This window comes from Cygnus atratus, chromosome 21 (assembly GCF_013377495.2).
Source record: "Cygnus atratus isolate AKBS03 ecotype Queensland, Australia chromosome 21, CAtr_DNAZoo_HiC_assembly, whole genome shotgun sequence".
Classification (NCBI taxonomy): Eukaryota; Metazoa; Chordata; class Aves; order Anseriformes; family Anatidae; genus Cygnus; species Cygnus atratus.
The window spans coordinates 595,629-610,834 of NC_066382.1; the positions used below are offsets into that span (position 1 = coordinate 595,629).

At 54.4% G+C, this 15,206-nt stretch overlaps 1 protein-coding gene across 1 annotated transcript; it reads left to right on the forward strand.

Annotated features, from left to right (window-relative positions):
- The first annotated feature begins 31 nt into the window (after positions 1-31).
- NOL9 (nucleolar protein 9) lies at positions 32-7,210 on the forward strand. The gene is given in 13 exon segments (XM_035557812.2): positions 32-238; positions 321-428; positions 430-547; positions 749-876; positions 1,122-1,260; positions 1,819-1,915; positions 2,660-2,757; positions 3,531-3,692; positions 3,875-4,163; positions 5,043-5,154; positions 5,503-5,680; positions 6,427-6,560; positions 6,881-7,210. Coding segments are annotated over 13 exon segments (1,899 nt in total). The 3' UTR covers positions 7,010-7,210.
- The last annotated feature ends 7,996 nt before the right edge of the window (positions 7,211-15,206 follow it).

Sequence of the window (15,206 nt, forward strand, 5' to 3'; positions counted from 1 at the left end):
GGGCGGGAGGCGGCGGAGCGCTGCGGCGGCCATGCCCGCTCGGCGGGGCCCCCCGGCCCGCCGCCCCCGCCGGGCCACGGCCCGCACCGCCGCCGCCCGCGGGGGCCGCTCCGAGGCGGCCTGGCGCGAGTTCGCCGCCTCCTTCGTCCGCGCCGGCATGGTGCCGCCGGCCGACGCGGGCCTGGCGGCTGTGGAGGCGGCGGAGGGCGCCGCCGTGCTGCTCCTGGCGCCGCAGCAGGTGGGCAGCGTCCGGCCGGGACGGGAGGGGGACGGGGCCGGGGCCGGGGCCGGGGCCGCCGTCTCACGCCGTCTCCCCGCAGGCGCTGACCTTCACCGGGAAGTGCCGCCTGAGCTGCCTGTACGGCGCCGTCCGCGTCCTGGGCTTCGCCATCGGCTCGCACCAGCCGGGGCTGCCGGTCTTCTCGCCGCCCCACCCACTGCGCCCTCGCCCTGGAGGCGCTGCCCGCCGCCCGCCCGCCCGCCGCCGACCCCCGCCAGCTCCGCGCCGCCGCCCGCGCCGCCATGCGAGCGCACCGCGTCCGCCGCCGTGAGTGGGAGCCGGGGCCGGGGGCTGGGGGCCCGCGGGCCGCTCCGGGCGGCCGCCATTTCGCGTGCGGGACGGGACGGGGCGGCCGCCATTTCGCGTGGCGTGCGGGGAGATGCGGTGCGGGGCGGCCGCCATTTCGCGTGGCGTGCGGGGCCCGGCCGCCATTTCGCGTTGGCTGAGGGCCCCGCTCTTCCTCCGCAGAGGCGCGGGTGAAGGTGATGGCGCGGTTCTCGCCCGAGTGCGCCGTGGTGCTGCTGGAGCACCTGGACACGCCGGTGACGCGGTTCCTGCTCAGCCTCCCGCCGCTCTCACGGCTCTTCGAGGCCCAGGTGAGTCCCGGAGGGCACCGCGCTGCGTGCTCCTCCCGGGCACCCGTCGCGGCAGGGCTGGGTTACGCTGCCTTTGCTGCTCCTTCACCAAAACGGGCATCTTGCGGAGCGAGAGGAGCCAGCACGTGCAGGGGCTGCCCCACTTAGCGTGCCTGCAGCAGTCCTGTCAGTACTCAGCAGCACAGAGTATGCATCTGTATGGCTTTACGCATGTCTTCCCAACCTTTTTTTCTGCTCTCCAATAGAAAAAGGAAGAGTCTAGCTTCACAACGGAGGACGCAGTTCTGGCATCCGTTGGTATCGTGAAATGTAGCCCTGATAATGGACTGCTGGTGTCAGAGAGCATGTTCCTAGCCCTGGAGGAGCTAATACAAGCATGTTGTGGTGAGTAGCATGCACTTGCCAGAGTTTTAGTGCTAGAAAAAAGCAAACAGAGTTTTTCATAAGTCGTAATTATGGGGAAGAGTGCATTTTAGAAGGAACTGATTAAAGGTCATATTCTTCTCGAAATAGTGTGTAACTTGAGTTTATACATCACCTTGATTGGGTTTATGTCTCTACTGCTAGATAAGCACTTCAGTGGTATAAAGATATTTCTCAATTTGATGTCAAAACTCCTTGGTTTTGCTCTTCCTAGTGGGTAGAAAAACATGTACTTCTTTATCTAACAACATTAAAAATATCATGAGCAATTGGAATTAATACCAACTGGGTTGTAGTATTAGAGCTTTCTCCTCCTTCTAGGAGCCTCTTCCCTTTATATTGATAAGCTTAACATACTGCTCTTTAAAGGATTTTTTTTTTTTACTAAAATACATCATAGTCAGACCACAGATTCTGTAGGTTTGGCAACTTGTTTTCTTTCACAAATTTATGTAAATAGGGCACTTCAGAATAACTCACTGTCAGCTTCTTTCAGAGTGTGCTTTTCTTTTCCCCCAGCGGAAGATGAAGGTGTACCTATCATTATGGTGTGTGGTCCAAAAAGCATTGGGAAGTCAACATTTAACAGATACCTGATTAATCTGTTACTGAATCAGTGAGTTTTTTTCACGTTCTGTGGCTCTTTAAGTACTGCATGTGATTTAAGAGAAGAAGAAAACTACCTGCCAAGATACTTAAAAATGTTGTTTTCACTGGAAACTGTATATTTTCTTTTGAAAACAAACAAAAAAAAGCCTAGTTTTCTGTTTTCTTGTCTTTTCTGTAATCTTGCAGAAAAGCTGCATACTGAAATATTTCTGTTGAAATACTACTAACAGCAACTTGGACTATATGAACTATTTGGACACCAAACAGGGTTTAGTAATGAATTGAGATTTATAACACTTAAAAATACACAAAAGGTTATGACTTGTTATTGTTTCAAGATTCTTGGCAGAACAAGGTGTAGAAGCTTATTATCTTGGCCGTTGCATGCTTAAAATAAGGATTACAGAGTTCATAAATCTCAAATAGCTGATCTCAGAGTGCCCAGTTCATATGTGAGAGGTGGTACACTGATTAGCACCACTTCTGATTTATTGTTCTAGTTACTCTTAAGACTGGATAGGTGTGAAGCTATTGTCATACAAGCATATAATATAAAGTGTGGTGTAGCTGAGCCATTTAAGTTCTTGCTTAGCATTTGCTCAAGTGAGGGAAGGGCACAAGCAAGTGGTGGTTTGACTGTTTAGTTTAATTTTGATGACCTGGAGCAAAATCGGATTGTGCTTCTGATGTATTCAAAGTCATGTCCTTTTTCTTCTAGTGGATGCTAATATATGGGCTTCTTTCACTGCAGCCTTCCCTCTGTTGAATATATGGAATGTGACATAGGTCAAACAGAATTTACGCCGCCTGGATGCGTGTCTTTAAGCAACGTAACAGAGCCGTTTCTTGGTACGTGCTTTGCTGTTTTCAACAGTTGCCAGAAACATCTTTAATTCCCAGAAGGTGCTTCTTGAGTAGGGACTGTACTTTAGGGGAAGTTGCCACATCTACTGAAGGTGCGTGTAAAGAATAAAAGCCTATAAAAGTTTTCTTGCTAGGGTTGTGTAAGCTCCATGTGAAAATCTTGATAAATAACATGGAGCCATTCTCCCTTGTTTTTCTTCCCCTGTATTTTAAAGGGAAGATTTGTGTCTATAAGCCAGTGGAACAGGTTGTGACGTGTCAAAGTGGATTTTCAACCTTTCGGATTTGTAGGGTCGCTTTGGGAAAACTTGTCTTAGTTATTAGTGTCTGCAGGTATAATTAGTTTGAGAAATGACAAGTAGATCCATATAGATCAGGGGCTGTCCTCACTGGAGGGGGGAAAAAAAAACAAGCAAACAAAAAAACCCTATAGCCAGAGAAACTGTTAGTATTTGTGGTTTTGTGAATTTGGGTCCATGTCTATAAAAGATACTATCAGAGCGGTTTGCTTTTTGGATAGCTTGTCATAGGAGATTGTGAATTTTTAGAACTCATGAACAAATAAATAATACTTTAAAAAAAATTGCATGGAGTCTTGCAAAACAAGTTCCTCTGTAGGTGCAGACTATACAAGAATGACTCTTAAAATGCTAAAAGAAGACAGTTTATTTCAAAAGGGATTGCTTGTAGGTACTTAGTAGGAATAGGGGTTTGCATTTGAATTACTGGAAGTATTAGAGGCTTGTTCTTATTTTCAGGTCCACCATTCACTCATCAGCAAACTCCACGTAAGATGGTGTATTATGGACAGACTAGTTGTGAGCAGGACACAGAAAGATACATCGATGTTGTGAAGTATGTGTTCAACTCCTACAAGAAGGAAGTGCCTTTAGTCATCAACACTATGGGCTGGGTAAAAGGTAAACATGATGAATCTATTCTGAAGAGATGGTGAACCTAAGCAGTATACTTCTACACTTCCTAGAGAGTCTAGAATAAGAAAGTAACAGTTGACTGCACTTGAGCTATTGTCAGTCTTCCATAACAGCACTGAGACTTCTCTGCATGGTGGCAATAATCAAGTTTTCTCTGCTTCCTAAAGGTGAGGGTTTGCTGCTTCTGACCGATATGATTCGGCTGTTATCGCCCACTCACGTTGTTCAGATGGATGTGTATGACTGGAAAGCCATGGCTCCACTCACCCCTGAGTACGTTCATCTCGCTCCTGGCCTGTATACCAAAGGCAAACAGCAAGCCAAGAGCAAGCAGATGAATCTGAGCGCAGCAGAGAGCTGGAAGTCCTCTGAAGGGGAGGAAGATGCATCAGTTCCTGACTATAAACTGCTCTATATCCATCCGGAATTCCCTCGAGCTGGGGTTGCAGGTGAAGCGTAAGTAGTAAGTGCTGTGTGGTGGTTAATTTGCTTAATAAAAGTATGCTTAGCCCTGACAGTAAATTAACGACAGAACTCTTGCATAGGCCTTCAGTGCCCCCGTTAAATTGTTCAGATGCTATAAGGTTTATTGTCTCTTGATAAGTTTGCCTGTTGTGGTGTTGTTGTTTTGGTGGGAGGTGGTTGAGGGATTTTTTCAGTTTTTTTTTTTTTTTGGGGGGGGGGGGGGGGGGAGCTGTTCCTCCATACACTGCTTCCAGTGTCTGCTATAAGTTATTTGGACTTTTACACTGGGCATACTTTATGCATACAGAATACTGTCTTTTTTTTTTTTTTTTTTTCCCCTAATTGGGAAGTTCCTTGCCTATTTCTAACAGACCTAGATGGTCATGTTAATTTCTCTGGCATTTCAAGTCAATTTGCTTACATTTTTGAAAGGCATGATTTCCTGGACCTTGACTCTTTGCTGCCCATTTTAAATGCTTTCTGTTGAGTCAGCTTTCCCTGAAGAGCTATTTAAGAAAGCAAGCATACTATTCTGTCTCACAGCTGTATGAATATCAAGGTTGGAGAAGGAAAATGTTCTCTAATAAGACTTCTGTTTCTTTGTTTTTGTGGGTTTTGTTGTTTTTTTTTTTTTTTTTAAAGCTACATTTGGTTACTTGTGCCTCTTCAAAATGCCCTAAAATCCTGTGATTCCTTAGAGGTAACAAAAATATGGCTCTAAATTTTCAAAGATTCATGTTTTAAAAACTTAACTTGTATGAAATAGTAGCTAATTCTGCATGGTGTACTCAGGAATGTCTGGGGGTTATCTGGCTGAATTGCTTTGTATGCGTGCTGTCTTTTCTTGATTTGTTGTGGTTATCTTTCCAGGCGAGTACATAGCAGCATCTTACGTGACATGTCAATACTAGGTTACCTTGGTCAGCTGCAGCCTCCAGACATAGGATCAGTACTTCCGCTGCATAGTTTTGTGCCATACCAGGTAAATGAGCATTTCTGAAAGACTTGATGTTGCAGGGACTCTAATTCTTAGCAACTTAATTTAGTTCTGCTTGTACTTTGAGGTTTGTTTTTTTTTTTTTTTTTCCAGAGAACGGAAAATTTTCTGTAATTTAAGGTAAAAAGCTGATCAGTGTGTTTAAACATGAGGTTTTTGTTGACATATCAGTATGGCACGTTTTCCATGTGTTCAGTTGTTACTGTTGGAACTGTATTTTGAGATAATCTGTCTGTAGAGAGGTGGCTCAGGTTTTGTGTACTTAGAATTATCTCTGAACTCAAACCAAACTTACATTGAGCTAATGAAACAGTTCTTTTTCTTTCCCATCAGGTACCTTTTAATGCTGTTGCACTCAGGGTTATTCATACTGATGTTGCTCCTACCAATATCATGTATGCAGTGAATGCCAGCTGGGTCGGGCTCTGCAGGATACCAGACGAAATCAGATGCCAAACGGATGGGCCAGTCTTGCTGACACAGACACCGGTCTGTGATTGCCTTGGCTTCGGTACGTGAGCCTGGGAAACCTTAAGCTATGTTCTCACGTGTCATGTTTTGACAGGTATATTGCAGGATGGAAAGAGTAGAGTAGATAATTCCATCAAAAACAAATGGAAAAGTAGGATTTGATTTAAGAACAATCAAAAACATGTTTTGTCTTCTATTACAAGCTGTGCTTCAAGTCCTTCACTTCTCTGTAACTTGTGGTAGCAGTTAAGGAGAATGTCACTAAGCAGCATCTTCTGTAGCTGGCTTCTCTTACTTGGTCTTTCACAGCTTGACAAATTACTCACTTTTTGGATTCATGTTTTCAATAGAAGATTCCAAATGGCTTATACAAAATTCTTTAGCTGTCTGTGGGACTTGTTATTTCACAGCTGGTGGGGGGGAATGTTTTCCTTTCTCTAAACAGAGCTGCAACTGTAGTGTTTGTGGCCTGAAACATGCAAAGATTTCTCTAAGTACTGATGTTTGCTGTGAAGACTCAGTTCCGATTTTGAGGAGCTACCTTGAGTTTCTGTAGGAACATAACAAGGAACAAGGATAGGTATTTTGAGATGTTAGGCGCTCTTACGTACGCGGAGATGTTGGAAAAGTGGGATACAGAAGTGCAGGGTTATTTTTCTCAAGATGTCTTGAATCCCTTTCTTGGTTCTGGAAAAGCTACTTGTCCAAAGAGCTTCAGCCATATTCAGTTATACAGTGTGAAGTGATTTGGTGGAGTTAGGACTGAACTTTCTATGTACTTTTTAGGAATTGTCCGAGGGGTTGAGATGGAGAAGAAACTTTATCATGTCTTAACACCGGTGCCTCCCGAGAACCTGAGACTAGTGAATTGTCTGTTACTTGGAAATATTGCTATTCCAAACTGCGTTCTTGTGAGCCAGGTAGGAGTTGCTTGGGAAGAGGGTGGGGAAAAAAGGGTTAGGCTTGCTGGCAGATTTTCCATTTTCTTACTTTTGAGGCTTATGTGTGTCCAGAGCAGTCTGGGCATTAGCAGGTGGTCATACCTGTAGGAAACTGCCCTTAATGCATAAAACCAACTGAGATAACGTTCTTGTTGTTTTTCAGATATCAGAGTATAGGTTCAGTGATAGCTTTCTCCTCTTCCCCCATTAAATTCTTGTTAGTCTGTTTAAAGGAAGGTGTTTTCAGTTCAGTTGGAGGTACAGGTCCATAAAGTTGTTCCTATTTTTGTTTTTTCCAGGAAGGAATTGAGGGAGAGATCCCTTATGTCACATCTGAATATAACTACAACATTCTGGGGTCTGGGAAGCTGAAAAAGAAGAAGCGTTTCAAGAAGAGGGAGTATACTTACCAGTGTGATTACACTTGATGAAGCCTTTAGGGCCTCTGACTGCAGGATTTGTTTTATATGGCAAGAGGCAAGTGTAGTTCCAGAAGCACTGGCTACCACAGCTCCAAGAGACCCGGAACAAGTTTCCAGTGTGTAGATACTAAAACATGTCAATTTTTAATAATGCTTTATATTTTCAGTATGTATTTTGGTGTTTTGTAATAAATACGTTAAAAACGGTGGTTTGGTTTGAATTTTTCCAAAGCCTGCCCTGACTTGGACATGGCTGTGGGTGGTTATCAGAAGCTCTTCCTTACTTAAAGTAGTAGCTTGTAGCATGAAGTGATTCTCCTGACTGAAGTCTAGCCTTAAGCTAACTCTAGATTTCAGAGAATTGATGCGCTACAGCAGGTGGGTGCACATATAACTCCACAGTAACTGTAAGTTAGTTTTACTCACAACTTTAAGAGCTTGCACTGTTCTCATACCAGTTGTCTCCTGAACTGTTGCTGAGCATAGTGCTTCCTCACGGGCTGCAGGTGGGGTGGCAGTGCGGTAGGAAGTGCTGATGCTGGTGGGAAGGAGGGAGGGGCTGTCCAAGTTCGCTCAGGTCTCGGGCGGTAAGTGTTTTGTTAACCCAGCTTTGGGGAAAAGGGCAGGTGTAGTCAGCCATCCTGTTGAAACCACTCGGTACATAAGGAAGGTGCATGCGCCTCAGAAACCTGGAGGAGCAGATGTGCTACCTCGCATCACTGTGGCCAGTGATCGTGCTTTTTTCCACCTTAGTTTGCTCTGGCTCTGCACCCTGTTGTGACAGATTAAATGCCTTGGGTATACACCTGAGGAGAGCTCTGCTTCTGATGTGACTGTATCATCCATCTCTTTCTAAAGGCATTGTGGAATGAGTAGAAGGTAAACTGGGCTGGAAGGGGAGAGGAATGTGTTACCCCTGTGCTGCATAGGACAGCAATGCACTCGGTCTCATTTAAGTCTCACCCAGTGAAGGACTAGAGGAGCTTTGGCTTTGTTTGTCGTTTTTTTTTTCTCACCTTTTTTTGGGGGCAGCAATTTGAGCTTGAGTGAAGATGAGTTTGGGGGCAGTCACACAGGGGTGAGTAAGAATCCTGGGCTAAGCTGAGGACCTGTTTGGGAACACCTTTTCTAAATAGGTAACGGGAGAGCTGGGCGTTTAATGGATCTATAACTGTGAAGACAACCTCCCTTCTGGCCGGGGTTTCTGGTGCTGCGGTGTGGCGTTGCCTGCAGCCCCGTCTGGTTATTTAAGCGATGCCCTTGGCCCCGTCCCCAGGAGTGCCCGTGTCCGGCTGTGCAGCGAGCCCGGTGCCCTCCGCAGGTCCTCAGGGCCCCGCTGGCTGCGGGCAGCTCCTGCGGGAGGGGTGCGGGCTGCCTGCCGCTGGGGCTGAGCAATCCACGGAAAATGCTTTTACCTGGCTGCTAGGAGATCGCCTAACGCTCTAGAGCTGTACCTGTAAGCGCACGGATCAAACAAAGGAGCTCGCTTCACGGGGGGGGCCGGGAGCTGGAGGGCTCCGCGCGGCGTCGCTGCCTCGCAGGGCGTCAGAGCTCGGACCGGACCCGGCCCCGAGCCCCCCGGGCCTGGCGGGGGCCTCCCCTGCACGGCGGCGAGAACGAGCGGGGGGGCCCGGCCCCGGGCAGCGGCGCTGGGAGAGGTGCGGCGGGGCCGGGCCGGGGCGGAGCGGCGCGGCCGCGCCTCCGCCCCCCGCCGCGGCGGCTGCGGGCCCGGTGCGGAGCGGGGCCGGGCTGGGGGGCGCGGGTGGAGGGAGCCCCCCTCGGGGCCGGCCGAGCAGCCCCCTGGCGGCCCCATCCATGAGCTCCGCGGCGGCCAAGCGCGGGTCCCCCCCCCGCAGCTGGCTCAACCTGCGCCGGGCGACGCGTGAGTAGCGCGGGGGGGACGGGACCGGAGGGACGGGGGGGGGCACCGGCGGGGCGCGGGCTGCAGCCCCCTCTGGGGCGCCCCCAGCCCCGGCAGCGGGGTGGCCGCGTTCTGCCGGCCGCGATCGCTGACCCGGGAGTGCGGGGGGGCTGCGGCTGCGCCCCCGTCCTGGCGTGGGCCGGGGGGAGCCCAGCGCACCCCAGCCCCGCGGGGCTCCCGCACCTGGCACGGGGACCGCCGGGTGCCCGGAGCTCCAAGTGCCCAGAGCCGCACAGGGGCCCGGGATCGGGGGCCTTCAGCCCGCCGAGGCCGTCGAGCAGCACGTGGAGAACGGGCGCCGCTCGAGCCTGGGCCCTGCTGGGGTGCTGCCCGCCGCCTGCCCCCACGCGCTGAGGTGGCCGCTCGACGCTGCAGCAGTGAATGCCGGCGTTGTGTGCATCTTCCCACCAGTTCCAGCATTTAGTTTAGCCCTCAGTGTGGGAAACGGGCGGTTTCCAGTGAAATGGCGTGTAGTGCTTGGACAGCCTTAAAACGTGCTCTTCTGGGGGCGCCGCCATAGCGAACGTGGGCGCGTAATGCCCCCGGCACAGCCTGCCGGGCTCCGCCACACCATACCCACAGTCAGAGCCACAGCAGGTGGCGGAGCTGAATCCTGTCAGCTGCGATTTACAGATGGGAATGTCTGAGGGGGCCGGGAAGGGCCTGGTGGGGAGGGCCTGGCCGCCCGCTGCACGCCCTGCTCCCCGGGGTGGGCTCTGGTGAGCGTCGGTCAGTAAAGGGTCCGGCGCGGCGCTCAGGGACAGCTCCCGGTGCAGTGGGGCATGCCGTTAGGAAACTTTTACAGGACTCTGGAGTTTTCCATTATTCATTCCTTCTCTTCTCGCAGCATCTGTTTGGATATGTGCTAAATACCACTCTCTCCTTCTCTGGAGTTCACGTTCTCACCAGCCTTGTCTTTGCCTTGCTCGCCTCGCGTGGGCTGGCTGAGGGCCACCTGCTTCTCCCTGCTGCTCCTCCTAAATCCTCAGCAGGTAAACGGAGAGGCGCAGGCCCCCTTCTCGCCACGGATGGGGGCACACCATGGATATCAGTCACACTTTCTTTCCCCACTACAAAAGCTCAAGTTAGTTTCAGGAGTGGCTTTCTGTGAGCCACCTTCTGTGTTTTGATACAAAAGTGTTGTAATCAATAGGAAATTGATTATTTGGCACTTAAAGTATCAATAGTGTGCTAAATACAACAGGATCCGTGTTTTTTTTTTAATCTGCTAACATACCAGCAATGATTTTCTTTAGTTCTGGCTACCTTTTCTGGCAAAGGGTGCCTAGAAACAGCAGAACTATGCTGAGCATGTGGTACTCAAAGAAGACGGTGTTGATGATGATGGATTTTGGGGCTGGAATTGTCTTAGCCTGGCTGATCTTTCCGTGCAGTTTTTTTCCTATTTTAGGGAGAGTTTTGTGCAGTGCAGGTCTCAGTGCCTGTCCTCCTTGCAAAAAAAAGGAGAAAAATGAAACTTGTCTCCTGGTCCATGCATCTGTGCCTGCCTCGGTGTCAGCGGAGGCTGCCGCAGCCAGCAGCACCAGTGCTGGGGGAGAGCTTGCCAGGGAGGAAACAATGGTGTTTGAACTCGTTCCTCGGGACTGGTGGGTAGAGTCATTTCAATGTTGATGAAGTTCTGCTCTAGGGATTTAACTGGGCGGCAGTTTGTGTCACTGCTGGCAGGATCCAGCCCTGCCGGCCCTTCCCCAGGCAGCGCGCGGGTCGGGCCCCGTAGCCCTGGGCCGGCTCTGTGGGCACATCCCCTCCGTAGGGGCAGGCGTCACTTCTGGGTGAGCAGCAGCTGCGCCGGGGGGTGCGCTGCCCCCGCCGTGTTTTCTCCTCTCCCTTCCCCCCCGCAGTCCCCAGAGAGGCTTTCCAGGCTCCTGGTGCAGCAGACGCTTGCCGCTCTGCGTGCTCCCCTGGGAAGAAGGGGAGTCCCACTCAGCAGGCCAAGCACAAAGCTCGCGCTGCTGCGGGTGTGAGGCCGAGGGCCTGCTGGTGGCGGTGGCTCTGCAGACGTGGCCAGGGGCTAGAGAAATTCAGCAGCAACCCTCATCTGTTACTTGGCCAAGCTGCTTTTACTGTCTGTGCCCAGGGCAGTCCCTGCGATGCAGGGGCACGCAGCAGCCAGGAAGGCGAGCACAAATGGACAGGACGGGTGCTCGGGGCTGGCATCCATCCCTCGTCCCCCTGGGGCACCACCACAGCTGTGCTCACACCAGCCGTGTTCCCTGAGCCCATTTCTCGTGTTGAGGTCCCCTCCTTTGGGCTCAGTGTCACAAACCCAGCAGTGCAGCTGGTCCTGGCCCAACGTGTGCCCCAGGTGCTGCTGACCTGGTGGTGGCAGCAGCCCAGCAAGGAAGCAACCAGGCACAAAGTGCTCCTGCACTGGCCCACAGCTCCTCTCAGTTCTCCTGCTCACTGCAGTTTTGTTCAGCTGCTGCTCACCCTTCCTGCACAGGTATTTTCCATAAACCTTTCTAGGGCTGAATTTATATCCCAAGCTGACAGTGGCTAAACCAACCAAGAGAGGTCTTAAAAGCAAAAAAAAAAAAAAAAAAAAAAAAGAAATTCACAATTTGCATGGATAGATTTAATTGATGAGGATTTAGCCTCTATGGAGGCCAAGTCAACATATGGAAAATGCATTTTGATGTAGACAAACCTACAATAACAGGCCTGGGGCAAGAGGCCAGGGGGGAAGCTCACTGCAAGGGCAGAGTTGCACACCCCAGCGTCCCACAGAGAGGCTGGGAATTGTCCGAGGGTCGGTCAAGAAGGGGCTGGGGGGCTTGCCCGGGTTTGGCCCCAGCCCCGTCTCCTCCTCGTCACCTGCTGGTGCCTCAGTAGGGGAGCTGAGCACCACCACCACCGGGGCTCCTGCTGGGGGTGCAGGGGGAAAGGTGCCGTCTGTGCACGCCGCCTGTGGGAGGTTTTAAGCCCAGCACTTTTCTGCTCGCTCAGATTTAGGGGGAAAATTCCATTGTGTGAGCCAGGGGAAAGCTGGAACAAAGTTCTGCCACGATCTTAAAACTTGAATCACAACCAGGTGTCTGCGCGGGGTGGAGAGCTGGAGCGGGAGCGGTGCTGGCAGCTGCACGGGCTCAGCAGCGCCTGCTCACGGTCCCGTCCTCGCCGTGCCCGCCCGGGCGCTGCTGCCGTCGGCTCCCCGTGAACCGAGCCGCTCTCCGGGGCGACGCCTGGTGCGGGCAAAGCGGCTCTGCCCCGGCCGGCGGGGCCCCGTCGAGCCGCGGCGCTCGCCCCCTGCTTCCCGCAGCATTCCTCCCCCCAGCTCTCCGACGGCACAGCTACCGAACAGCCCCGCTCTTCATGCCGATTATTTTAATCACAAGCGTGTCTTGTCTCCTCAGCCGAATTTCTTTCATAGACGGCGGAAAGTGAAATTTGTGCAATGTCTGTAGGAGGCTGAAGAAAGGGCCTTTGTGCGCCCCGTGCGCGGGGCATTGGGCAGCCTCCAGCAGCACCCTCCGCCACCCCAGAGCTCCCAGCTCACGAGATGAATGCTCCGCTTGTCCGGAGAGCGGGACCTGCTCTTAAAGCCGGAGCCGGGCCCCCCCGGCTAGTCCCACCGGTGGCCCCGGCGGGGCAGGCGCCGTGGGCACGGCTCTGTGGGGCCGGCCGAGCCAGCCCCCCCTGGCACCCGGCAGTGAGGGCAGCGGCGCCGGCCACCCCGGCCCCCAGGCCGTGGCCCTAGGATGTTCCTGTACTGGAAGAAGCGGGGCGCGTACGAGCTGGGGACTCTGCCCCCCGCACTGGCAGGACTGGAGTACGGGGCGGTGGAGCGCTTCTCCTGGAGCTCCAGCCTGGACATCACAGAGGAGCTGGCGGGTAGGTCGCGGGGGCTGGAGGAGTGCGTGGCTGCGGCGATGGGCTTGATGAAAACCCTCTAACCCCTGCAAAAAGGGAGAGGAACTGGTGTGTCCAGGGGACGGCAGGGGAGGCTCCAGCTGGGGTCAGCAGCAGGAACGGGGATGCTGCGGGTGCGGCTGGGGAGCGCCTGGCGAGCCGTCCCTGCACCAGCACCTGCACGCGGCTGCACCGCTTCCTCCCGGCGCAAAAGACATCTGAAACAGCGAGTGACCGTGGTGTGTGCGGTGACCGCCTTGCCTTGCTCTCCTACCCTGACCGTCAGCAGGAGTCACCGGGAGAGCCGGGCGCGACGAACCAGCAGGAGCAGGGGGAGAGGAGCTGATGGCAGCGGGATCCCTCCCCTGGCCCTGGGAGTGCCCGTGGGGACCCGGGCACCCTCCTGCTTCTGCCAGATACCGGGGGCTCCCTCTATATGCACCTATCAATGAGCTCCTCTGCGGCATACTTAAGGTCCTGCCACGTGCGTGAGCTCCCGCTGCTGCGGTCAGTGTTTGGATAAAGCCGTGCGTGCTTCAGCCGTGCCGGTGGGCAGCGTGTCCCCGCGAGGGGACAGCAGGGGGCTGCCCATGGGCAGGATGCTGCGGCTGCATCCCAGCACTGCAGGCTGCTGTGCCCGTCCTCACAATTTCAGTGAGTTTGGAAAACTTCCCCTCACTGGCATGAAAGAATTTCTTATTTGTTTCCGTTATTATTCATAATAGGTCAAGTGAAATGATAATGGTGGCGGGGCGGCAGAGGAGGGGCTGGAGCAGCCCAGCGGGTGCTGCGGGGCGGCAGCGGGGACAGAGCGCCCATTGTGCTCCCGCGGCGCGGGGCCGGCGCGTGGGCAGCGGGGCCCCACGGCAGCCGCGGTGCTCCCGTCCTCTCCCACGAGCACCGGGCCCGGCCCTGCCTGTGGGTGCCCGCGGGGTCCCCGTGGGGGTGCCCCTGGGCAGGCAGAGGGGAGGGCAAACACAGCCCTCACCCTGCTGGGTGCCTTGCCTCGTGGGGACCCGGCGCCTGCGCGCGCCCCAGCACCTCGCGGGCTCCCCGGAGCTGCCGTGACGGGTCCTGAGAGCGGAGCCGGGGGAAGCTGCAGCCTCGTGGGTCTCGACACAGGGCGGCTGCCGGCAGCCCCGGCTCCCCCGCCCCAACAGGGCAGGAGGCAGCAGCTTTTCCACAGACTAAACCTAACCCGGCCTTGGCCGCGAGCCCGTCCCGCTGGGGCCGGGGCAGAAGCTGTTTTTGTTGGCAGGAGGGATGCAGAGGGATCGGCTGTGGGGAGCGGCGGGGAAGCCCCAGATGAGCTCCTGGGGCTGGGGCTGCTGTGCCCTGCCTGCGCCAAGCCCTGCCACGGCTCCGCGCGGGACGAGCACACCCAGCCCAGGCGTCCCGCGGGAGCCCCCGGCACAGCCACCATCCCTGTCCCCATCCCCAGCTGCCCTGCAGGAGGGCGCTCGCTTCAGGACCTGGTGCCCGCCGGTCTGCCGTGAGCCGCCCGCAGTCTGTTATTTTTAAACTATTAGATGCGACATATAACAAAAGCCTTCAAAATAGGATTTGTCCCAAAGGCCGATTTAACTGTTAGGACTTAAAGCAGCTCATAAGCCCCTTTGGGGGCTGGCGAGCGGCGGATTTAGCACTCCCAGCACTGCCCTCGCAGCCCTGGCCCGTGCCTGGCGTGGGAAGCGGGTGCAGGGTGATGTCCCGTGCCCCGGCTGGGGCCGTGCTGCTGGGGTCAGCCGCACCCCCGGCACCTTGGGGCTCCGGTCTGTGCTGCGGCTGTCCCGGCGCTGCCGCCCGTCAGGAAATAAATCTCCATATTAGGGAAGGTTTGGGGCTTTGGGCCCATTCCTGAGTTTGCAGCAGTGGGAGTTTGGGGAGAGCAGCGTGCGTCATCGCTGGCAGTGCCTGGCGCCTCCGTCCCCATCCCAGGGGCAGCTCCTGGCTGCCCTCTCCCGCCAGCGAGCCATCCCAGGCCCGCCTGGCCCCGTGTTTCAGGGGTGCTGTGCACTCCTGTGGGCAGCCAGCAGCCCCCCGGGACACTGCACGCCCAGAGCAGCAGCCCCACGCTTTGGGGCAGGAGTCAGCGGGTCCTGACACTGCCGGGGCAGCGCAGGGTGCTCGCTGCCCTTCTGCAGCAGGCGCAGTGCTGGGTTTTGGGCATGGGGTTATGGGGGCTTGGGCAGCCAGGGCGTTATCAGAGGCTGCCACTGCTCACCAGCTCAGGAGATGGTTTGTCCCCAGCTGGGCTGCCAGCTTCCACTCTCTGCCCTGTGCCCAAAAGGTGGGCCCTTGCTGTCAGGGACCCATCCTCCTGTACGGGTTGTGGGGCAGGAGCAGCCTCGGCTGAGCCCGAGGACTTTGCTGAGTTACAGAAGCGGTGTGTGTGGAGTGCAGGGGCGGCAG